Here is a 24,489-nt window from a genome sequence, read left to right as displayed (position 1 = left end):
GTTCATCCCAGCCCCTTCCTCTGCGCTGCTTTTCCTCCTCCTCCTCCTCCTCCTCCTCCTCCTCCTCCTCCTCCTCCTCCTCCTCCTCCTCCTCCTCCTCCTTCCCCAGCCCGGCCGCCCACCCGCCCGCACGCCGGCAGCGGGGAGGGCCGTGCCCGCCGCAGCCATGGCTGCCGAGGGGGTGGACGAGCGCTCCCCGCTGCTCTCGGCGTCCAGCTCCGGCAATGTCACCCCCACCGCGCCGCCCTACCTGCCGGACACCAGCCCCCGAGGTAAGGCGGGGACGGACCCGGGGACACGGAGCCGCTGCCGGCCTTTGTGGGTGGGTGGGTGGGTGGGCGGCAGGGGTGGTGGGGAGCGGGGTCGGATCCCCCCGATTTTGGCCCCGAGCCCCCCGCAGTACCCCGGGGGAGATGGGGGGACCCCGGCCCGGTAACGCCGTGTGCACCGGGTAGGCCGTGCGCTGCGCCGGATTGGGTTCCCTAAAAAAAGAAATAATACAAAAAAAAAAAAAATGGCAATAATAACCGCTTAGAGTCGCAGAGCAGGTCCGGACCAGTCTGCCTCATAACCAGCTCGCAGGTCGGAGCTTGCGAGGTAATTGTGGGACTTTGGTTTTCCCATTAATTAGGAGCTGGATTAAGTCAAAGATGCTTAGTGCGGAGTGCCTGAATTCAGTAGGGCGAGCTGCAGGGCGCTGACTGGGGGAGGCACAGCATTAAAGCGTCCAGGCAGGGCAAATAAAGCACCCAAATCGCTGTTTCATCCCTAGCCATCATCGGAGCACTTCAGCAGATGGGTTTGTGCCCTGGCAGCCGGGTACGGTGGTAAGGTAGCCCACTGCAGCATGGTGGTCGATGCCCACGATCACTGGGATGTCCTTGCAAACTCATTTCAAGGCCATAGCTGGTTTGGGCTTTATTCTTAGGAAGAGCCAGAAAACACAGCTACGAATCTGGAATCTGGACTTAAAATGATGTGGTATTAACTTCTGCAGACTTACAGAAATCATCTTGTTGATCAATACTGAATATTTAGTAACCAGGTGAAAATTTTTACTTATGAAGCTTAATGTGACTTGTAAGCCTTCAATTTTAATATATTTTTTTTTTATCCACTTAAACATTTCACAGCAGAAATCAAGGGAAACAAATCTGATGTTTAAGACTGAATAAGATTAGTGTAGCTTTACTGGCCTTTGAAATGTAAGATTACAGTTCTGCTGTCACTGGCTCCAGTGTGTTGGCTATTTCTCAAGGGTTTTTATATAATTGTATAGATTTATTGCATATGTATGTAACTAGAATGCTACAAGTGAGCACGTATGCTTTTTGAATAATATTTAAACTAGTGGCCAGCTAGGCCTCTTTGCCTTGATATGAACATGTATTTCAGTTAGTGCTATGGCTGGTTAACTTCCATTTGCACAAACAAGTACCAGACTGAAAAACAAGAGAGTGGTTTTTTTATTATCATTATGTTTGCAATGAAGTTGTATAGGATTGCCATCATCCCTGAGGTTTTGTAGTTTAAAAATTCCAGACGTTCACTGTAGTTTGAAGTCTCCTTACTCAATATTTTTGTTCTTAGGAATCCTTGTTACTTTTGTGTACGTTTCAATCTATTAAAAAAAAAAGCCTTTATATACTTGAAAAGAAATGAAAATGTATCAGATCAGTGACTCATGTTTAAACCTGTGTTAAAATGTGTGACCTAGGAACAAACTGGACCCCATGTGCACATTTTGGTTAGTACTCCTGTCCTGCTGTGTCTGTAACTCCTGTTAACTAATTTGGCAGCAGTGGCTGGGTGTGGTACTCAAGATAAGCAGCTTGTCCTCAGCGAGGAGGGACTGTAAAGCTTTCTTTAAATACCAAACTTCGAGTAAGTTTAGAATCTCGTTTAATCAGTTCACAAGCAACTGAACCTAGTACCACTTGATATATATATACATATATATGTGTATATATATATATGTACACGCATACACACATACTGCTTTATAAAACTTGAAGAAAAATGTCTGCAAAGCAAAATTTTGCAAAGGGGTCACTTGGACCAAATAGCCCTAGTTCCCTTGCTCTGTACCTGTGTGCACCAGTTACCCTCAGAGAAAGCAGCTCCTGGGGTGTGCCAGCTAAACAGCCTTCTTATCTAACGGGCAGTCTTTATCTCTTTCCCTAACACAAGCAGGGTGAAGAAGCATTCTCATGGGGAAATGGAGTTTGTTTTTAAAGTCCATTTCTGCAGTGCTTCCTTGCTTGACACTACCAGAACACCATGGAGCTTGAGAGGTAGAGGAAGGAGGAAGAAGCCCTCACTGCCCAAAACTACCACCTGAATGTACGCTAATAGATTTATCCCCATACTTGTAATTATCTGCTGTGCCCAATATGTAATCCCGAGCTGTAAATTAGAGAGGCTGTGGTTTCACAGTAGTCTCCTCTTCCCTTGTTGGACTGCAACTGGGACCCAGCTGACCCTTTTCTGCACAAGTTGGTGGGTGGTTGAACGCTTGACTCCTGGCCATGGCAGTGAGCAAGAAAAAATCTTTTAGATGCGGACACAGGGCACAGTGTTTAAGAAACTTTTCACATGGCCAAAGGCAGGGACCGTCAGCTCTGCTTCCTGTAGCAGAGCGATTATTGTGTTACTTTTTTTTTTTTTTTTTTTTCCCCCATTTGTCATGTTTTTTCAGGCTTTTTCAGTCCTTAACTACCAGTCCCTGACATACATCACTAACTTTTTACCTCCACCCCCTCCCAGGTCAGCATAAAGCATCTGTATTTAAAAAACTACCCCTCCAAAGCCAACAAACCCATTTATATTTGACCAAGGTAAGCTGCAAGCAGTTCCCTGTGGCTTCTGCCTTTTGGAATATAAAAGGAGGAAAGTGCCCAAATACAGCAATTTTCTAAGGGTGAATATGTGTTTTCTTCCATTGCATCTCTCTCTCCTGTGAGGGTGATGGGGGAATTGTAAGTTAGAGTAAGCTGTACTGCATGGCAGGGTACTCTAATTGCTGTTGGTTTATTATTTTTTTAGAAGAAAAAATGGTAACATGGCAATAAACTAGAATGTCAGTAGCAGAATACTGACATTCAGTATCTCATTAGATGCATTCTGAAACCTCAGCATGTATGGGAAATTTGTCTACCAACCATTCACATCCAGCACAGTGGACCTTCATGAACTGTTCCTTTAGATGTTAGCCTGTAATTTAAGCTGCTAAAAAAGAGGAGAAAAAAAACAGAGAGACAAAAGTCATACCAAGTACATATGTTAATACGATTTGAAAGTGGCTAGTCTTTTTAGTAAGGGACAATGAGCAGAAAGCTGAGACAAGACAGTTCCTTTATTTTCCTTTTTAGCTTTTTCCCCCACTGTATTTCTCTTTACACTTTATTTTTTTTTTTTTGGGGGGGGGGGGGGTGGGGCACTTTGGTAGTTTTTCTCTTCTGAGCTTTTCCAAGTGCAATTCTTTAAACATGAAGGTTGCAGTGCCAAGATACCTCCAGCTTTCTGCTCTATAGCAAATGTTATTTGCTGCAGCACCACCCTGAAAAGCAGCCATTATTTGCTTGCTATTGTAAATCTGCTGAGGCAGCAGGACAGGAGTGAAGAGGCTGCTTACCTGGAAGCCAAGCAGCTCCAGTATGAGGCTGGAGAAGTCGTTGTCTCGGTGCTTGCATACATTATCTGACCAACTTCCAAAATCCAAGGAGTTGTTGCTTACAGGGAGGATATAGAATCTTGTAAATATCTGGAAGAGTATAGTTGCAGATTCTTAAAGTATTCCAGGATCACAGAAAGCTGAAAGGCTTGGGGATATGCCTTTTTTTTTTTTCCCTCCCCTCTCTAGTACCCTTGGTTGCCTTTCCTCAATACCTCTGCCCTGTGCTCCGCTGCCAGGAGTTGAAAACTCTCACTGTAAATGGAGAGGACCATGCAAAGAAGGCCTGCAACCTGGTTGTTGCTTTACAGAAGTGACCTGGCAGCTGGGACTGAACCGCAATTTCTTGACAATGTTTGAAGAAGGTGCCTTTTCCCTGTTTTGTGTCTCCTTTTCTTTGTAGCCAGGGAGCGTACCAGTTGCTAGCTGCAGAAGCAGTCAGGGAGCCTGCTTATGGCCAGCAAGCCCCTTGCAGCAACCTTAACCCGAACACTCACGGCTAAGATACTGCTCTTCCAGTTGTCTAAATTTCAGAACTGTTTTCTGCATTTCTTATGATCTAGTGGGCTTGAGATTGTTTCTGGTTGGCGAAGTTTGTTTGCTTTATTTTATAGGTTGATATTTTTTTGTTCTTGTTTTGCTTTTGTGTTTTGTTTTCCTGTTCTTGTGTTTTGTACCTTGCTATATCTTTTTCCCTGTATGTGGCAGTCTCGTACTGAAAATGCACGATTGCAGTATTGCAAAATAATGCTACTCTTAAAATTTTTCAACTGTATGCTATAATTTCTCAGAAACAGAAAAAAAATCAGAAGAACATTCTGTTACCTGATATTTCTTAAGGATGTTGGTTTCTGCAACCACAATATCAAAGCTGAAGGTGTGAAGTTCCCTATCTCAAGTCGTGGAGCATCAGTCTGTGCGATTACATCAGAATTGCATTGCTGCATATAAGTGAATTTTGTCTCATCAATTCAAGTAATTCAAGTATGCTGGATGCTATCCTGAGATCCTCGAGATGTCCACCTGCCTCTGGCGAGAGTTCAAATGAAGTGCTGGGCTGGATTGTTTGTGGACCAAGTAGCAAAGAGAGCATGGAACAACGAAGATGCTGTAAAGCTTTGTGATGGTGTTTTGTATTTTAAGGACAGATGGAATTTCTTAAATCCCTCCATTTTGCAACATTGATGTTAAAACAGAGTCAAGGAGTGATGTGTGCCTCCTTAGAGGCTTAAATTTAATGCTTGGGCTTGTCAGCTTTGATAGTAGCCTGTGATTTCCCTCCACTTCAGCAGATACTGCTTTGTTTATAAGCTGAAAGACTGCTAATCTCATTACTTCTGTGAAGACTTCAGTGGCTGGTTGGATGTAATCCTGAAATAATTTATTGATGTCCAAGGCTGCAGAGTATTACAAATTTATATTCAAAAAAAGTTAACTATGAACTACTAAATATGCCTGTTCCTTATTTGTTTACCTGAAGAACCCTGAACTTGATGAAATAAAACCTGTTACATGCCAAATAATCGTGGTAGTAAGCTTGTGAGAGTTTATGTGGAATTGTTTTCATTCCAAGGATTCTTAAACTGAGAAGGATCCTGAGCGTTTCCTCCCTCGTTTGTTGTGGGCTCGGGAGCTGAAATTGGCTCTTCCACAGAAGCACAAGGCTTCTATGTTCCCTGTTGTGCTACTCTAGTTTAAGTGACTAAAAACCCCCCTGTGCATCCATATTTTGGCTTTTGGTCAACAGAAATATCCGGAACCCTTGAAAGCAGAAGCTATTAAGGTTCAGTTCATCTATTTTCAAAGTGTTCTTTTGTTGGACCTGAAAAAAAGGAGCATTTCCCATCCAGGAGATGGCCTGGTCTCTTGTAGGATCTGCTGTGTATGCCCTCACCTTTTCTTTTTTTAAATGCTGGGAGTCCTGGCCTCTGTTATATGCACCGAGCATTGAGCTAGTTGGGGCTGAATACCTTGATCTTTACAGTGATTCATTTCCATAATTTTTCCTCTTTAACGGGACTTTTATTTTTACCCATCTGCGATGATTTCTGGTGGTTTTGTGTTGCTGATAAGTTTTATGTAGAGCTATGATTGATGTACTGTTACACAGAATTGGGGGATATTATATAATATTATGTAATGTTTTTAATATTATATACTATTTGTCTTATGTTTATACTAATCATTAACTTCCATGTTTTTTTTCCCTTTAATTCATTTTTTTTTCCTTGAGGTTGTGGCTGTTAGAGACCGTATTTGCTGACTGTTTTAGGATCCAGTTTGATTTTTCACCTGAGATTTCATGATCTCTTGCAGCAGAGCTTCCACCTCCATATACTGCCATTGCAAGTCCAGATGCCAGTGGTGTTCCTGTAATTAACTGCCGCGTGTGCCAGTCACTAATCAATTTGGATGGCAAGCTACACCAACATGTGGTTAAGTGCACAGTGTGCAATGAAGCTACGGTAAAAAATGGATTTTGAGCATTTTCTTTCTGTGGAGGGAAGCGGTGGGAAGCTGAATGGTGTCATTCGTAGGTCCTGACCTACAAAGAGTGAGCCTCAGGCTGACATCCCTGCTGATGCCCTGTCAGTGCAACCCACTGCTAGTGTACCTGGTGTGCAAGTTCAAGGGTTGCTGGTACAACTAGCTGCCTTAAGCAGCTAGAACAAATCTTCATATTCTGACCAGCCATATCAGCAGGCTTTCATTCAGAGGCAGGGGACAAAAAGCAAAGGTTTTGTTTAAGTAATTACTCCTCCGTGAAGAAGGGCAAAATGTTTTCTGAAATTATTTTTAGTGGGATGAAGAGAAATGAGGACTTAATTATTTTTCGACTGGAAGAAACAAAGTTATTTAACCCATACTTTTCCCTGGATGTGTGTTTTCTTCCTGGAATTCTACTAGGTCAATTTGTTAGCATGCTAACAAACCACTACGCAACAGTTTTGAAACACAGAAATTACAGGTTCTGGTCCACTTACTGTAGTGATCGCAGACCTTTTTGCTCTTCCTCCTCTTTTCTTAATTCAAGTCTTCAGCTTTTGAGCTTCTGCTTCTATTTTTTTTTCCCGTCTGGTTTTACTTTGGAGATCTGATAACTGGGGCACTCCAGATCTACTGGGGGCATTTTCTTGCAAAATACTGGATTGTATTTTAGAAAAAGCACTTTAAATTATATCCAGAAAAAAAAGACTCCTTAAATCTGTAGAAAAACTTTTTCTTTTTTCACTTAAAAGCAAGAGTAGAGAACCTTACACTAATACTCACTTTCCCTGCCAATATATAATGTTTCAGGCCACAGTATTATCCAGGTTTTGAGACTTGTGATTTTCTGTATGAAAGAGATCCAGAAACTCGACTGCCAGGTTTGAAGAAGATGAGTTCAATACACTTTAAAATAATATGACAGTTCAGTTAAGTCTGCATGTTCTGGTAATAACTGAGAGCCAGACTTTGATCCTTTCACTTTTAAATAAAGCCATTACACCAGGCAAAGAGGATTTCTTGATATGTTGATGTTATTTTTTAAAAATATACCACTACTTAAGTTCATTTATTTTTTTTAAATATGAGCTTAAGTCTCATGTTCTTTATTGCTAAAATATGAATGCTTTTTTCCATTAGTTTTCAGAATTTCTTGTTACTGAAAATATTCCTGTGTGGAATTTTCACTTCTTCCTCTTTTGTGGGGGGAGGGAGGTAGAGGAAACTTTTAATTTTTTCTTGACTCACAAGTTTCCATCTGTAAGAGGAACTGTATTCCTCTGTTAAGAAGATCTTGTCAGTCTTAAGTTGTTCTGTTTTCTCATACTTTTAAGAGGAAGAAAGTGAATTGCTGTGACTTCTCATGTGTGTTCTGTGCTTTTTTTGTTTAGCCAATCAAAAACCCTCCTTCAGGGAAGAAGTATGTTAGATGTCAGTGTAATTGTCTTCTTATCTGTAAGGATACCTCTCGGAAAATAGGCTGTCCAAGACCAAACTGGTAAGAGTAACATCCATAATTTCCTGCAAACTTAATTACTGCAAATGCACAGGTTGCTCACTTTGCCAAGTTCAGAGTGGGGATTTCAGAATGAAACAGGAAAGGAAGCAGTAGGTTGGCTTCGGTCCTGTCCTCCTTTCTTTGTTACACTGAGCTTTCAATCTCTTCTTAACTCTCAACTTTAATTTACGCATTGTTTAGAATAGAAACAAGCGTGATTGCCACAGTGGGCATTCTTACTGTTGGGCTTACAGTGTTAAAGATCCCACTGGGGTAGGAGTGTTTCATTTTCAAGTGTTTCAGCCCAAATAGGAGAGACTGAAATGAAAGCTGGGTCTGCAGATACTTGAATAGAGACTACCACACTGAGTGCCCTGGTCACCAGTCTGTTGTCTCTTCTGGTTTTGAGTCATAGTTTGAGGTGGGAGAGGGGGAGGATTTTTTTTTTTTATTTCTTTTGATTACTATGGTATTAGGGAAAACCAATAACATTGGGAATCTTTTTGTAGAGGGAAAAGTGTTCTGGGAAACTTCGGTTGTAATGCATCATACGTTTGGTAAACAGGTTGAAGCAGAAGGTCTCCAATTTTATTAAAAGACTTCTTGAAAGACTGCATCTCAGCAGTTTTCCTAAGATAGCCTGTGTATTTGTCTTATTAAAAGACAAGTAAAATTGGAGTAGTTTGAAGCAAAGAGTTGGGGAGTATGCTGTAAATGGAAGGCTCTAGTTTGAAGGAAGGCCATCCAGCCTACGATGTTGGTTGCATAAGTGTAGATAAGATGTAGTACAAGTTAAATAATACTTTCATTTTTCCCTTCTCTTTTTTTTTTTTTCATGGTAGGAAGTCTGATCCTTGTTTTGCTTTTTGGTTCTTAAAGTGGGTACTGTCGTTTTGGATGACAAATCGTATAATTAAGTTGGAAATGCACTGAACATAAAAGCAAATGCTTACAATCTAATTTTTTCCTCCAGGTGAAATAATTGTGTTTAGTCAAAATAGGGTGTTTTTCCTCTAATTCACTCAATTTGAACAGTATTTTTACCATACAAATGCAGAGATGCTGCTTATGTTAACTTGTTTGTCAGTAGTGTGGGAAGAAGCAGAATCTGACTTGGGAAGAAGAGTTAGATTATGAAAGAGCAGGGACTCTTTCAACATGTTTCGCATAGGCATGTGCATTCCATTTCACAGGCTTGCTCAGCCTAGTTATTAAGATTTCTTTTTCCTGAGGAGTGTTTCTACCATCATATGACAAGTCTTTGATCTGTACGGGGTTCTGGCTTGTGTGGCTGATAGCGAAAGAATGTTTTTGAAACTGAATGAAGACACCTTAGAGAAAAACCAAAATGTGGTCCATCATCTCTTTAAAAATACTATTGTAGCTTAAAAGTATAACTTATTTGGTAGTGACTGACTGAACTAATTGCTTCAGTGCATCATTCTTTTGCCTGCTTAATTACGTGTGCACTTAATGTTCTTAACACAGTAGACGCATCATTACTCTTGGTCCAGTAATGCTGATCCCAGAAGAGCAGCCAGCTCAGCCTGCCTTGCCAGTTCAACCAGATGGAACTAGAGTGGTGTGTGGGCACTGTGGAAATACATTCCTTGTAAGTAAAGCACCAGATTCTCCTCACCAAAACATGGTATTGCTCAGGCTATTGTAAACACTTCTAAGAACGTATTGTCTCACTCTATGGCATCTGAGGAACTAAAGCTTCTTCTGTGCTCATGTTGCTGTGGATATCTAGTCTGTATTGGTTAATCTTTGCATTTCAAGAAAACACGTATTGGTTTTCCTGTGCATGCATGGGTAAAGCCCAAAGTCACTGTTTCCTCTCAGAGATGCAAGAGTTGACAGTGCTGGAAGAGGAAGTTACACTTACTGGGTTCTGTTTGGATTCACAATGATGGCTGTGTTCTGCTGTGGCTAAGATGGCATAGTTTCTGCCTTTTTTGCATGGGACCCTGAATTCTGTTGATTATAGCACTAACCCATTAGTCTGTCTGTCAGTTGTTAATGATGTGGAGATTATGGTTTATATCCAAGGCTGAAAGTTTCTCCTGCTCTTGTAGTGGAAGGATGCAGAATATTCTTTTGTTGCTAAGGCATTTTTTCTTTTATATCAATAAGGGTCTGCTGTACTTGAATTCTGAGTTGGGAACGCTCTCTGCGATAAGTAAGGTTTAACTATTACCTAGGAGTGCTGAAATGTTTGTCAGTTTTCTTAGTTATGGGAAATGGCTAAGATCAGTGACACAGCTGAATGACCTGTGTTTATCACTGGAGTGTTGTTGTGTTCCTGAAACAAAGGACTGTAAGATATGTGAGGGCCAGGGAGTACTTGAGTGCATTTCATGAAAGGAAAAGGGAAGCTTGGAAGGTGGCACTGCATGTTGTCATGTATCAGCAGAGAGAAAGTGATGGGTTCTGTAATGGAATAGACATGTTCCTTCAAATCCTTGCATCAGGCTTATGGTTCAGTGGGGTGTGTAATAACGGCTTAACTGCTATGGTAGGTGAAGAATGCAGGGAGCAAGGGATGGCTCTTAGTTTTGTAAAAGGGGAAATAAGAATTTGATTGTGAATTTACAAGTAATGTAGTATCGGAGAAACCATTAGATGCTTGAGAAATTCGTTCTAGTAATTCTGCCTATATATTAAAAACATATATATATTTAATCCTATTATAAGCCCTACTGAAGAACAGTAGTCTATAGTTAGAGATAGCTGGAGTGGGTTTTCTGTTTGCTTTTATTTCTTTTAAATGCAAGTCTGTACGTGAACTTAATTAGTAAGAATATAATATTAAAAATAATGTTACTAACAGAAAATTACTGGACCTGTGGAAGAGAAAGGCCTTTTTTTTTTTTTTTTTTTAGGTATTTTTTAGTATAGTACCACATTACCACCTTAGGTACCTGCATAAAAAAAACACTGTAGTCTGATACAGAGTCATAATTTTATTTTGTAAGGTAGTTATATTGTTTAGTGCTGTTTTAAAACTGCATAGGCAAAAGTAATGCTGTAAAAGATTTATGGTATTAAATTTTATTTTGTTTTCTTAACAGAAAGAAAACATCTCCATGGTTTAATAATTATTTTTTTTTTATTAGAGTCATGAAGTATAAATCTCATTAGTAAATTGCTGGACTAACTTTGGCTCTCGTAAGCATGGGGTTTTTATTTTAGTCCCATTTTCTTTCTCTATGTGGAGAGGCCAAGTTAATTTGGTAGTTTATACTTCGAACTACTTAGGATGAAATTCTGCTGTGAAAAGTTAGCGTAATATAAGAAAAAAACACAAAAGGTTAGTATTGTGTATAAGTGCCAGATTAGGCCTTAAAAAGCTAAGGTTTCTAATTAGGAATTTGTGCATGTGACTTCAGATCTGATGGTTGCTTTAATGAACAGCATAACTTTGAAATTCATAGTCCTATCTGCTGGTAAGGCTGGTGTTTTAAAAAGAAACCCTCAAAATCATTAGAAATTTGAGACTTGTATTCTCTTATGAGAATCAAGAAATAAAACCTTTTTCTTACTTTATACAGCTTTCCCACTTTTCTTTGCTTCTGTCTTTTTCCATTATTAAGTTTGAGGTTCTCCAAATAAACTTCTTTCATTAGGAAAAATCAGCAAATTGCTTGGGGTTGGGAGTGAGCAGGGAAGCAACATATAGTAGCAGTGCTTTAGGAAATCTGGAAATTCAAGTTTTGTGAGGGTATATCTGCACTTTGTCATGTCCACACTGTAAAGCAAATATGTAACACTAGATGCATCTCTCAGCAACTCCATAAGGTATCTCCTTTGATTCACTTGGCAGTAAGATCATTTATATATATATATATATATATATATATACACTATATATTAATTAATTAGTATTATATATTAAAATATTAATATATATATATATATATATATATATATATATATATATGATGTTATATATATAAACTTTATGTAGGGAGAAATGTATTATTTTTACATACATAATTTTTAATATAAACTTTATCCATATATGAACTTTATATATAAATGTAGTAGACAGGCAAAGCTAGAATGCCTGGGATGAGAAAGTCAAATTGCCAGTTGCTTTTTCTGTGTTGTCTTCTAAGGGTATCAACTTACCACCTTTCAAAGAGGTTATTTTTGTTATAAAAAACATAATTATGGGCTGCTCCCTCATACCATGTGTGTAGTGTTCTTTTTAACTTATTAAAAACACGCTATGCAGCACCCTCAGGTTTCTCAATTGGGAAAATAAATTAATAGTGAAGTGATGCAATAGCTGAACTACGGTAGTTATTTGCATTTTGTTCATCAGAATATTTTTTTTTCTTGGATAACCTGATAGTAGCCTTATTTGTGTTAAAGTTTCCACTGTTTCTGGCAGATTTCAAAGTTGGACGCATGGAAAAAGTGGTAGAACAGAAATGGAGGGCAAGACAAGTGTTTAACCGTTGTGCTAAATCGCAGACAGATCTGGTTTGGGCGTTTTTGAGAGCTTCTGGACCTGTTCCGTGGCTGAGTTACTGCGCCTGCCAGCAGTAAATCACTCCCTGCATCCCTCTGCCAGGGGCTCTGCTGCTGATTTGTAGCCATCGGAGCCAGGGGGCTGAGCTGCATTTGGAAATGGTGGCAGGTAGGAGCGCGGGGGCCTGTCCCCCCATCCTCCTGTGACCTTCCTGCTTCCAGAGACCCCTGAGGGCCAGAAACCAGGAGCAGACTGCATAAGGCACAGGTTGGAGGATAAGCACTGTGCTCTGTCAGTTTGTGCTCTGTCAGTTTTGTTTGGTAAAACTAATCAAATAAAAAAGTAGTTAGAAATAATTTAATTAAAAAAAAAAAAACACTTAAAACGTTAAAACACTTCATTTTTTTCTAAAGAATTTAAATTTGCAGAAGTGTCTTGCTTTCCCCAGGGACTCCTGGGGTGGCACTGGGGTTAGGTGAGGAGCTTTTTTGGCCGAAGCACCTGTGTGTGGCTGGGTAAGTCAGTTTAAAGAACCACACTCTCTCATTTTGTCTTGTACTGAATGCATTGAGAACTATTCTAGGCTCAGAAGGTAGAAAGTTGTGTCATATTCTGCTAGTAATTCCCCCACCTGATGTTTCTTTTTTTATCCCCAGTTGAAATGTGTAAGAGTTCTCTATAATTGTCTCCTAATTGGTGATGTGGGTAATCATTTATTGTGTTGTTTCAATTGGAGGGGGAGCAGTTGTCTGTGGAAAGCTAATGTATCTAAACTCAAATTTTATTAACACCGTGGAACAACATCAGGTACTTCAAAGCACTCTGGCATGTCCCTAAAAGCACCAGCTATAAGTGTAACTTAAACTACTTGTAAACACACATACACATATAAAAATGACCTTTCCTTACTTCGCTAATGTGATCTGAATTCTTGTAGTTTGAATGTTGTTAGTTTTTTTGTTCTTCCTACCGGTATGTCCTGTGCGTGCAGAAGGGATCATAATAGTTGGTGCTCCTTGTACTTCCAGGTAACTTGTAATGAAAACAGAACATGAATGCTTTTGAAGCTCAAATGCATTTGAGCTTATATCAGTTCATGATTATGGTTAATAATTAATAAGGAATCTTAAATAAAACCATAGAAAGATCATTAATGAGTAACTTTGGAAATACAGTTGCCTACTCTGGAATAAAATAGTATACAGAAGTGAAGTTGAATTACAGATATGCAAAATGTAAGCCCTGGGTTTAGACTGGCTTCTATTTCTGGAATTGCAGTTTAAGTAGCTGAAAAACCATCGCTGAAGAGGCCTGGTGCTATCTCTGGTACGGACCACTGCGTGTTACCCAATGTCACTGAGGACACCTAAGGGAAATGAGAGTAGTTTTTGGCACGGATGCATGCAAATAATCAACTTCTTCCACGTTCCTGCTAAAGGAATTAGCTTTAATGCTCATAAAATGAGTTGCTCAGATGGGAGCAGAATTACAGAAACTTTCGTTTTATCCTTTTAGGGATTAAACCAAACTGTGTTAAATCAGTTTGGCTGAGTCCTTGTTCAGAACCTGGGGGGGGGAATAGTAGAGAACTTTCCCCATTAGAATTAAATAAAACTGAGGGACAGAGGCAGGAAAAATGTACAGTAAGCATTATGAACCAGATCCTTGCTCACAGAAAAAACTACTAGTACGGCTAGGCATTATAGGCCACATCCTCCGTTTGCTTGCATAGAAGATCATAAATTTGTTCTCGGTGCTGTGGTGTAGCTAGGTCCCATGTTCTCTGGGGCCTGTATGTATGGGCTCTGATTTTGATTTGTGTTTGTAGCAGTTAAAATAATACGATTTGCTTCAGTGGACTGACTTCTGATTTCTCACAGAGATAAGGAGGATCTGAATGGAGGCATTATATCCTGGGCAATAGCTTCTAGGTGCTAGTAATTTGCAGTGTGACTCTTGCATGAATTATGAGGGGAGGGGAGAATTATGCTTAACAAGGAAACTGTGCTAACTACCTCCAGTTGGGAAAGGCAGCAGGGAAGAGCTGCAATTACACTATAACTACTTACAGACTGAAGAACAATGGTGTTATACCCTTGTTCAAGACAAACATCTTTGAAATGCCTGCTTAATACCCGTATTACCACAGAAGGCAGTGTAAGAAATGCTGCTGTTTTTGTGCAGGTACATGACTGCAGCCTTTGTTGGAGGTAGTGCTAGGTGTTACTTCTGCTGAGGCTGTTCCCAGAGAGACTTTAGTCTGTGTATGGAAGGTTGTGACTGTACTATGCGTGGTTTTATGTATCACCTTTTTGAAATGTTAGCTAAGTAGCCAATAGCATTCTTTATTTTATTTGTGTAAAACTTGTATTTTAGAAAATAGGTGTCCTTGTTCTTTAATCTTTGAATGTTTAACTCAGCCTTCCCAAGTGATGCAAGGGTTGGGGAAAGATGGGAAAATGCATTTATCGGTAATTATGCCAAAGAAAACACATTTATTTTGATTCAGGGGATGTTCATAGACTTGGAAGTAAGAGGGGAAAAAAACTGTATTAATATTATGTTGCCCATACTGTGCCTGTGGCTGAAACCACATTACGTCAAGTGAATCTTGTAATGCTAAGACAAGTCATGGGAAATTTTCGCATGGAAATCCTAATCCTATGTTGCCACTGACAAAAGGGCACCCCATTTACGGAAGAAAGCAAGAAACAAGTCAAAGAAAGCCTGAGAAGCAAAAATGTTTTCACAGTGACGTTTAGCATGAAGTACAACAAACATTTTCTCAGGCCAGTTTTTCAACCTTTTTATTTTTTCTTCTTACAGTGGATGGAACTGAGGTTTAACACGCTAGCAAAATGCCCGCACTGCAAAAAAATGTAAGTTTTACGAAAGCAAGATTACACAATCTAACTTTAAAATAAGTTACCAGTTTCTTCCATAGAAGTCTTTGGAGTAAAATCTGTTTGCCATGCTGATTATTTTTGCCATGTTCATCTGAATTTCAAGGCTAAAGAGCATGTTATGTGCACATGAATTTTCCACTGTATGTATGAGTCGGTAACTTTTGACAAATCCAACCTGGGTTTATTAAAGTGCTCTGGTTGAATTGTCAGAGGCAAAAATAAGCTGCTAACAATAGACAGAAATGGGTTGCTAAAATTAACGGCGGCTAGGAATATTTTTCTTACATCCTTGAAATTTTCATTTCAAACTCCTTCATGCAGTTAATCAGGTAACATGTTTAAAGTAGAATTTGAATCGTCTTATTGTGAATGATGGAAAGGAAATAAGCTTGTCAATTTCAAAGAGGTTTTACTGATTTCATAAACTCAACAACTACCTTATGTTAAGCATCTTATTAAGTTTGCTAGTTTAATATTTATAAACTGGAGTAACTCGTCTACTTTTTTGCTATTACTTCAGTAAGAAGGAAGTATTCCTTGTCAGAGAAAAATTAGAAGATGAGAGCTATAAAACGGCTTGTTTGATTTGGCTTCTGTTTTTTTCTTTTTGTTCTGAAGATTTGTTTTGCCATTTTTAGGAGAGGATGGCATTATTGGATTGGCATATATGGATTATTAGGTTGAAATAACGTTGATCTTAAAAGTTACAGCACCAACATACTTCAAATTCGTATGGAATGTCAACCACAGTGTGTGGAATACAACTTAAAAATCTTACTTCAGAGACTTTCTTGTCCTGCTGGTTTATTTACAAACTTGCCTTCCTTTGATAGGGAAGTGCAAGTTCCAGTTAAAGGAGCAAATGCTTTATATATTGGGAACAGAGAACTGCAGTTGTGTTACAGGAAAACTAGTGGGTCCCTTAGGAAACAGGAGGCTTAGAATAAATGTACTTAAGCTGTTGGCATAGCTTGGCCTTCAGAAGTGATAAAAATCTTTTAGCAGAGTATTTGATAGAGAAGTCATTGTAGTGGTATGTGTAACTTCAGGAGTGTAAGTGATTGGGTACGGAACAGTGGATGTGTTTGAGTTTGCTGAGGTCAAATAAACTCAGGATCTTGATGAAATGTTGCTTTGCAGTTTTTTTGTTTGTTTTTACTGGCTGCGGTCACATTCATTTTTTTCGTTTTCAGGGCTGGGGGAAGGGCTGATGTTTTGTGGGGTTTGTTTGTTTGTTTTGAAACTAGTTGCAGTTAATGTTTTATTTTCTTATCACTTAACACTTAACAGCTAACCTCATGCCATCTTTCTTTTTAGACTGTCCTTAAGTACAGAATAATTGACTTGCTGTTTAACCTTTTGGGCTGTTGCTGTTGAGAGTTTTTCTTTTTCTTTTCCTCTTCCCAAAAGTTATACCATGTGATCTTTTGGCCTGCCTGCTGTTGATTTATGTTACTTGTATTTTAAAAAATAGCTGGAGTCAAAGATCCCTTAGCATTTTGTCTTCAAAGTGCAAAGCATGCTGTGTGTATGTAATAAAACTGGACTATCTCTGCAGGGCAGCCTGGGAAAGTGACATCTTAAGCAGCAGCTGAGTTGCAGAATACAAAACAGATTTTAACAAATAACCATTTCTGTCCATGAGCTGAGGATGCAAATCATTAAATACTATAATTTAACTTTGAATGGATTGCTTGGTGTCTTCCTGCCTTTGCGATGGGACGGCCAGGAGTTCTGCACTTCCAGCAGCATAAACGCTTCTAATGCATGGATTTAGGGCACAGCATAGGTGAGGCAGAACTTTGAGCTGTGGTGATGGAATAAACAACCGCAGTGACCTGCTGCTTTCTCTCAGCCCTTTGTCCGAGGTCGCTGTATCTGTAGCCAGGTACACAGAAGGGAACCTGGGGTATTGCCAGCTAGTGCAAAACTTTCTTCATTAGTAGCTGACGGGTCGGATGCAAAAGTGTTCGTTTCTTCTGTTGAAGCAGTTGGTGATTGTCACTTAAAAAAGGATAGTATAGATCGAAACAAAAGACACCTCAAGTACTGCAACAGTACGGCTTTCAAGAAGACATCTGTTGAGACTGAAATTCTCAAATACTTTTCGTGACTTTTTCCACAAACTTAAACTGCAGTGAATCTCTGCAAATGGCTTGTTTGTGACCACCTATCTGGCTGATGCAAACTAGATCTTAACACCAAGAATACCTTGTAAAATTGTAGGGATACTCAAGATTTATTTTACAAGAAGGTCAATAATGAACAACATTAAGAGAAAATGAAATGGTTGCAGCTCAGAGTACATAAATTAAACAGAAAATCCTTTCAGGCCTGGTTGTTCTACCTGCCACCATTGTGGTCCCAAATTTATTATTTATTTTATTTTCTGTCCTCTTTCCTACATGTAAAAATCACTTTTGAAAAAGGAAAGAAAAAAAGCACTTGTTAGGAAATGAGCTGCGATACAGCCTAAAATCACTTTTCTGGTAACCGACCAAATCTTTTTGGAGATGGATTACAAAGCTGCTCATGCCAATGTGGGTGAGGTGTTTGTGGAAGTCATAGCAACATGCATGTTATCTACTGCATCAGGACAAACAAATGTAGTTACTGAGGAAGTTGTTGCAATAGGTTTTTATTTTATTGTATAGACAGTGACCTGAGAACAGGGGGCTAAACTGTTTCTTTCACTGTTGTAGTGTTGTGTGTTTCAAAATACCAGTTGTTTGTCAGCCTGTTCTCCCACCTCCCCACCGGAAAGGAACCCAAATTAATTTACTATTTTTTGCCCCCATAAAACCCGCAGGACCTTTAAGCAAGAGAGAGGTTGGGATTCTGGCATTATTGCAGCCTCTAGTTCCAGCAGTGCTTTTCACCTTCAAAATAGTGTCATTTTGATTTTTCCTCTTAAAAACACTCCTAAAGGCACATCTGAAATCATGGTAATAACTCCTATTATTTGGAACATAAAGAGGCCCTCTGTTCTTTTCTGGGCCGCTCCTTTAATAGACTCTGTCCCTTGTGGTTTTCCACTTACTACCACCTGATGCTTAATTGGCTTTGGTGTCTCTTCTGTACCTGCTACGGCTGCCTAAAGGTCTGCAGGTGCCTTTGCTTACTAAGCAGTAGCTTGGTAAGACAGGATTTTAGATTAACAAAATGGTTTGGGTTGGAAGGGATCTTGAAGCCCATCCAGTTCCACCCTCCTGCCATGGGCAGGGACACCTCCCCCCAGACCAGGTTGCCCAAAGCCCCATCCAGCCTGGCCTTGAACACTGACAGGGATGGGGCATCCACAGCTTCTCTGGGCAGGTGGACTGCTGCCTTCTCATTGGCTTTGTAGTGTCTTCACCCTCGTTAGTCACACAATGAAAACAGCTTCTCCTATTGAAAAATGTTCTTTGACCCTAGTTTTATTATTCCTGAAGTTGACTGTCAAACCTAGTGCATTTCGTATGTTTTGGGATATGGTTCAGCTTTCTTTATTAAAATTAGATTGTATGATTGTGTGTCTAATTTGGGGTAGGTAGAATGAAACCTCACTATTTAGAGTGGCCCAGTGGCTAGTATCACTGAAAAATAAATTCTGATTTATCAGGATTGCTGAATATTCCCATGCTTGTTATGCGATGTTAGAAATTTATTATTTGTATTTCAACTTTACTTTCTGTAGGATGGAAAAAAATGCAGTTAAAATTAAATGAAGACTTTTTACTTTTCCTCCATCATTTGAGGACGTTTCTCCCCCGACTTTTTTTATGGGTAGTAGGGGGCAGAGCTTGAGAGAAATATGAATGGAAAATAAACATGGCACCTTCACTACTATGGTTACAAAAACAGGATCATAAGTCAGACAGCTCTGAAAGTGAAGGTTGCTTTCCCAAAATGAACTTTTCCTGTGAAATATGGAGTGCAGTAAATATCATGCATATTTTAGGTGTGTTAAGCATGACATTTCTACCAGCTTGCTGGCTAGGTACTACTGATTTTAAGTTATCCAGCTCCATAATGGAAATAACTTTGAGTATAGAGCTGGCAAGTTCTGCAGGAGGAAGGAACCTACGATCAATTTGGCAAGCTCAGTGCTCATCAACTCAATTTTTACAGACTTGACTCCCTACTTTCCCTCTTACACAGCTTCTGTTCCGTTTTGTTTTCCTCCAGTAACTTGGAATTAGACAACACATTCCTCCTCTAGAATGGCTGTCGAAGTATTGCTGATAGTGACCATTAACCAGCAATAAGGGTGAGGGAATTTCCACTTGGGGAAATAGCAGTACCTATATACAACCCTTGCCTGACAAGATGAAGCTCAACCTGTGCACGCTAGTTTGAGGACTTTTTTTTTTTTTCCTGGGGCATTTTAGAAATTCCTTGGAGAGGAATAATATTGGAGTAAAGCTGCTTAAGCCAATCTATTTGAAGGCTTTCTAAGGTGAATGCTTTAAAAATTCTAGTCACATGCAAAGCATATGAGGCCTTACTATGTGGTTAAGTAACTGGAGCCAGAAATTTGGTCAGTCATATGACAGATGCGCTACTTTAGTCCAGCAGGGCTTTCTTCTGTTACGTGTTTATCTCAAATATGTTGAGCCATCATGGGATGAAAATGACTTTCTCTTGCATCTTTGCACACAGTACAAGAATCCCAGTATTTCCAAAGGCATGCCAATCTCCCAGAGTGGGAGCAAGTGCTTTAATGATAACATGCTTCAGGATGCTTTGAAACTACCCCTAAGACAGATGGTAAATGTTTCATGAAAGCATCTCGACCTCTTTGGCTCTTTCAGTTCTCTGTATTTCAATGGAATCAAGTAATGTTCCTCATTAGTATAGCTGTATGTGATTGGAAATGCTTGACAAATAAACCTTAAGTCAACCAATACTGAGCTTCTAGCCAAAACTTTCTAACCTGTAGTGAAGAATCTAACGTTTTATTAGCATTTTATATTCAATTTAGCTGAAGCACTGTAGTATTTTGTTTAATGCAGCAGGCAGAGACTGCTGTCTGTCTTGGAGTTTATAGCCTAGATGATGAGTGACAGAACTTCCAAGGGATTTATTTACCTTGGTTGCCAGCAGTGGTTTGCACAGCTAATTCAGCTTGCAGCAGAACTCTAAAAGAAAATTGGAAAGCAAAAATAACTTGTCAGATTTTTGTAGTTACTAAAACTGACTTAAATGTCTGAGGAATTTCTCATGCTGAACATGAGAAGTTTTTTCTCATGTTTCTGACTAAAACAGTTGGGGGGGAAGGTTGTTGTTTGTGTTTTTACTATTCAAGAAATGGGGTAGCACTTAGCCAATTCACAATACTGAGTGAAATATTCCAGTAAGTAAATTGTGCAGATTGTTACTGTTAAGACAATTTGGGGGATCAGAACTTATTTCCTGGTACTTAGTTGCAGTGGGTGTATTAAAGACGTGTATTGATAAATTAAAAGACTAAAAGGTGTCTTACAACCTACACTGAAGCTTCAAAGCAAACTTGGGTTTTGCAGTCCAAAGGCTACTCAAGATTCCTACCTGGGTGCACTGTGAATCCTGGATGTGGATGCACACAAACCATAGGTGTGTTACTACTCTTTGTTGCAAGTATCTAAATATTGAGATTTTGGGTTGTTCTTTTTTTTGGTCCATCTTCGTCTATAATGCCCCTTTAAACAAACGTGGACTCTCCTTCACTGTTCGGTATACTTGTAGAATTTATCTTCAATTCCATAAACTCAAAATGGTGTATATGTATTGCCATTCTCTCCCCTCCTCCCCCCCGTTTAGACTGATGATACTTTTGTGTGGTTCTCTTCTTTGAATTTAAAGTACCATTTATTTTCTAACAGTTCTTCTGTTGGAAGTGCGCTGCCTCGGAGACGTTGCTGTGCATATATTACAATCGGAATGATATGCATCTTCATTGGAGTTGGATTAACTGTGAGTGATGTACTGTTTTATACTTGCAATAGTGCAGAGGATCTCCCTGGACTGACTGCCTCTTCTCTCCCCCAGCATTTAAGCAAAATCTCTTAAACTTGTGTATTTTTGTCATCTCTGTTAAAACCACGGACTTAATCATCTGAGTTAGCTAGAAAAATGAAACGTTCCTAAAAGATCTTCACTCACTTTGAGATTCTTTTCTTCCTGGTGTTAAATTTTTCATCTTTCTATGAAGAATAGTTTTACTTCTTAGAAATACCAGAACATCTTGCTCTCGCAGGGCTCTCAAAACTTCTAGGTATCCAGAAATACATATTGCTGCATAGCCAGAAATATAAGTCTTGCTGCAGTGGAGAGGAATGGGACTCCAAAAGAGTTGGAACTTGTACAAATTATAAAGGAAAACACATGTTTCTAAGGAGTAAAACCTGATAATAAGCTATTTACAAACTAAAGGACTCACATTGCTATTATTCTGTTACTAAGAAAATTGTCTGGTTTACTTCATGCTGAAGTATCTGGTAGTGATTACTAGAGCCAACTTTTTACCCCGCAATCATAAAAATAAATATTGAGAAATGCCAGTAGTTGGACTCGTGTGATTGTCACTATACCTCTAACTTGTGTTACAACCTAAATAACATATGTGTGTGAGCTTAAATGAGTTTTGAAGGATTTTTCCATTTTTTTTCCTACTAAAAACAGTTGCACCCAGAAATAGAGACAGATTATTTTTTGACAACCTTCCTGAATTTGATCAAAATGTTTCATCATGAGGTATGCCCAAGAGGCTTGGCTTGTGCAGTCTCCATCCTTGGAAATTGTTGGGACCCAACCAAATTAGAACCCTGAGCAATTTGGCTGACCCTGCTTTGATCAAGAAGTTGGACTAGAGACCTCCTGATGTCCGTTCCAAGCTCATGATCACGATCCAATTTTAGGACCGTAAAATTGAGCTAATAAAATATTTGATTGATCCTTAACAAAGTGAAAAAAGATGCTGAAATACTTCTTAATACAGCTTCTTCCCTGAAGAGCAGGTAGTGCTGTGTTTCACACTGTTTATTTTCTCTTTTTTTCAGGTTGGTACGCAAGATTTCGCCAGGCGATTTCATGCAACGTATGTTTCTTGGGCTATTGCTTATCTCTTAGGTTTAATCTGCCTCATTCGAGCCTGCTACTGGGGAGCCATAAAAGTCAGTTATCCAGAGCACAGTTTTGCATAGAGAAATTGTTAGATTATAGCAGATGAGCATCTAGTAATTCTGGATATTGCATCTTGGACACTTTTAAATCTTTCCTGTAAGGATTCCATTCTGTTCAAAGTAGTTCTAAGACTGGGGGTCTCTAAGAACAAATGTTCATTGCACTACATAATATGCAACTAGTTTGTTTTGCTGCTAGATTCCCTAGCTCTGAATACTAAAGCTGTGTTTACATGTTCATAACTCTGTCTTTATAGGTGTTGAATTTTATTTCAACAGACAGTATTAAGTTTTACATTTCTTTTGTTATGTTAAAATCAGTCTGCCATTTTTCTAGATGATCAGTAAGAATTCAAAAGCGAGAGTGTTTATAAGTGTTTCTACAGTAGCTTCACATTTGTACTTAACATTTTAACTAAAATTATATTAAAGTGGCTTGCTTTAAAACCTAAGCAATAAGCATTTTGCTTGAACTGCTTACTGTATCTTTTGCCTAAGATCATAGTGACCTTATTCAGGAAATGAAAGTTACGAGTGTACTTCAAAAGACTGTGACACTGTTGCTAGAGAGACATTTGTAAACACTGTATGCTTTGAGATTTTCAGGTAAAGAGATGCTCTTTTGGTAGTCCAATTAAATTTCCACTTATCCAGGATTGGATTTCGGTTAGGATAAATGCTTTCTTCTCAAGGATCCTGGGACTTCGGTGGGTTTTTGTTTTTATGTTTTAACTGGCAAATCCTAAAAGCCATGCTCGGATTATGGAACTCCAGTTACTTGTGCAAGTTCCTTTACAGGGTCTAAGGGAAGCATTTCATATGACTTGTTTAGAAATACTTCAGTGTCACGTAGGTGACTGTAAGGTGGTGATGGGTTGCCTCTTACTTTCCTTTGATCATGTCAGATTTTCCCTGTTTGGGAGAGTTATGCACTGGTCACTGCAAAGGGAGACACTGTAAATTCACATTTACTGCTGTAGTAAGAAAATGAGCATTACTTGGATCATTCCAAAGTAAGTCAAAGTACATCTAGTCAATTTAGCACTGACTTAATAAGAGAATACGGAAACAGAAAGCTTTTTCTAATGATGTATTCACAAAGGATTGAGGGACCAGTTCTTGCACTGCTCATCTTTACAGTTTTAAACAAGTTTTTGCTAAATTCAGAAGGAATGTCCTGAGTAATTTAGACTGTAGTCATTTAGGTAATGGGGTTGGATGAGTAAATTAATGTGGATGTTTCAGGGATACATGTAATTTAAATTAAATCTGTGTTTCTCCGAGGACAAAATGCTATTCAGATATGGATTTTGGAGCACAATAAATGTAAATGATCAAACTGTAAATGATCTGTCTTTGTATGATGCTAAATGTATAAAAGCAGTAGCTCAGGATTACATTGTACCTTTTACAAATAAACTAATAAAGAAATAAAGATTATTATTCAAACTTAATATATTTTGTTATTTATAAACAAAAATACAGAAGTGGAAGAATTCATTAATAATATGTAGAAACAACATAGATACTGTGCAACAGGAGTGAGCTTTGCCTTTTTTCCAAATGGCAGCTTCAGGAACGTGAACAAGCTGCTGTTTTCCTGATGGTTTTGGTAGAATTTGGAGAAAATAAATAAGGGATGAGACCACTGTTGAGGTTAGCAAGGTTCTCCTTAGTCAATGGCTTATGGAGGGGAATATGGTGATATAGTCTGTGGATCACTGTGCTCCTTTGCATCTTAAACCTTTGAATACTTTTTTTCTTGTTGTTTTGTATTTCAGAATACTATCTGCACACTACATCCTGAAAAAGAGTAGATTGGAGCTGTACAGAAAATCATCCACTGCTTTTGTAACTTAAGAGGTTAAAAAAAAAAAAAGCTGGCTATAATGTTAGATTAATCAATCAAGAAGCTTGTACTTTTTTTCTCCCCTCTGTTAACCTGTACTTTATTTCCTAGCTCATGCTTTTCCTTTTTCTTCTCATCCATTTTGAGTGGAAGGGAAGATACATGGACAGCATAATTTCTCTTTGTGCTATTCTCTCGATGCAGACAAAATATTTACTACTGTTTCCTTTTGCAGAGTAAACCATTGTAGTTATTTCTATAAAAATGTAAAACATTGTCATTACGTTTCAACCATTTTTTGGTACAGAAAAGTCATGATTTTTAAACACATAAAAAAGGTAATATAGAAATCAAAGGGACTGTGATCTATTCCAGTTCTTGGTAACTTGTGGAGCAGGCTTGTTTGCAGACAGTCCTTGTCTTCTGTGCCAGATTACATCTCAGTCCATTAAAC

At 38.9% G+C, this 24,489-nt stretch overlaps 1 protein-coding gene across 2 annotated transcripts; it reads left to right on the top strand.

Moving 5' to 3' along the window:
- On the top strand, window positions 1-23,636 carry PIP4P2 (phosphatidylinositol-4,5-bisphosphate 4-phosphatase 2). 2 transcript variants are annotated; one of them, XM_040546443.1, is made up of 7 exons: window positions 1-272; window positions 5,993-6,138; window positions 7,552-7,658; window positions 9,147-9,270; window positions 14,965-15,017; window positions 20,888-20,978; window positions 22,064-23,636. In XM_040546443.1, exons 1-7 carry the CDS (start codon window positions 167-169, stop codon window positions 22,205-22,207), a joined length of 771 nt encoding a protein of 256 aa, XP_040402377.1. In that variant the 5' UTR covers window positions 1-166; the 3' UTR covers window positions 22,208-23,636. The 2 variants fall into 2 exon arrangements, with proteins under 2 accessions (XP_040402377.1, XP_040402376.1); XM_040546442.1 differs by having other exon boundaries at window positions 34-272; window positions 5,990-6,138.
- Window positions 23,637-24,489: the final 853 nt, after the last annotated feature.

Source organism: Cygnus olor, chromosome 2 (assembly GCF_009769625.2).
Source record: "Cygnus olor isolate bCygOlo1 chromosome 2, bCygOlo1.pri.v2, whole genome shotgun sequence".
Lineage (NCBI taxonomy): Eukaryota > Metazoa > Chordata > Aves > Anseriformes > Anatidae > Cygnus > Cygnus olor.
Note: the sequence above shows the minus strand (reverse complement) of the source record. Positions and strands in the feature narration are given on the sequence as shown.

Excerpts from the sequence above, each read along its gene's own strand:
- PIP4P2 (XM_040546442.1), top strand. The coding sequence starts at position 167 with ATGGCTGCCGAGGGGGTGGACGAGCGCTCCCCGCTGCTCTCGGCGTCC. Across the intron at positions 7,659-9,146 it reads GGCTGTCCAAGACCAAACTG|TAGACGCATCATTACTCTTG; the intron begins GTAAGAGTAACA and ends TTCTTAACACAG. Across the intron at positions 15,018-20,887 it reads TGCCCGCACTGCAAAAAAAT|TTCTTCTGTTGGAAGTGCGC; the intron begins GTAAGTTTTACG and ends ATTTTCTAACAG.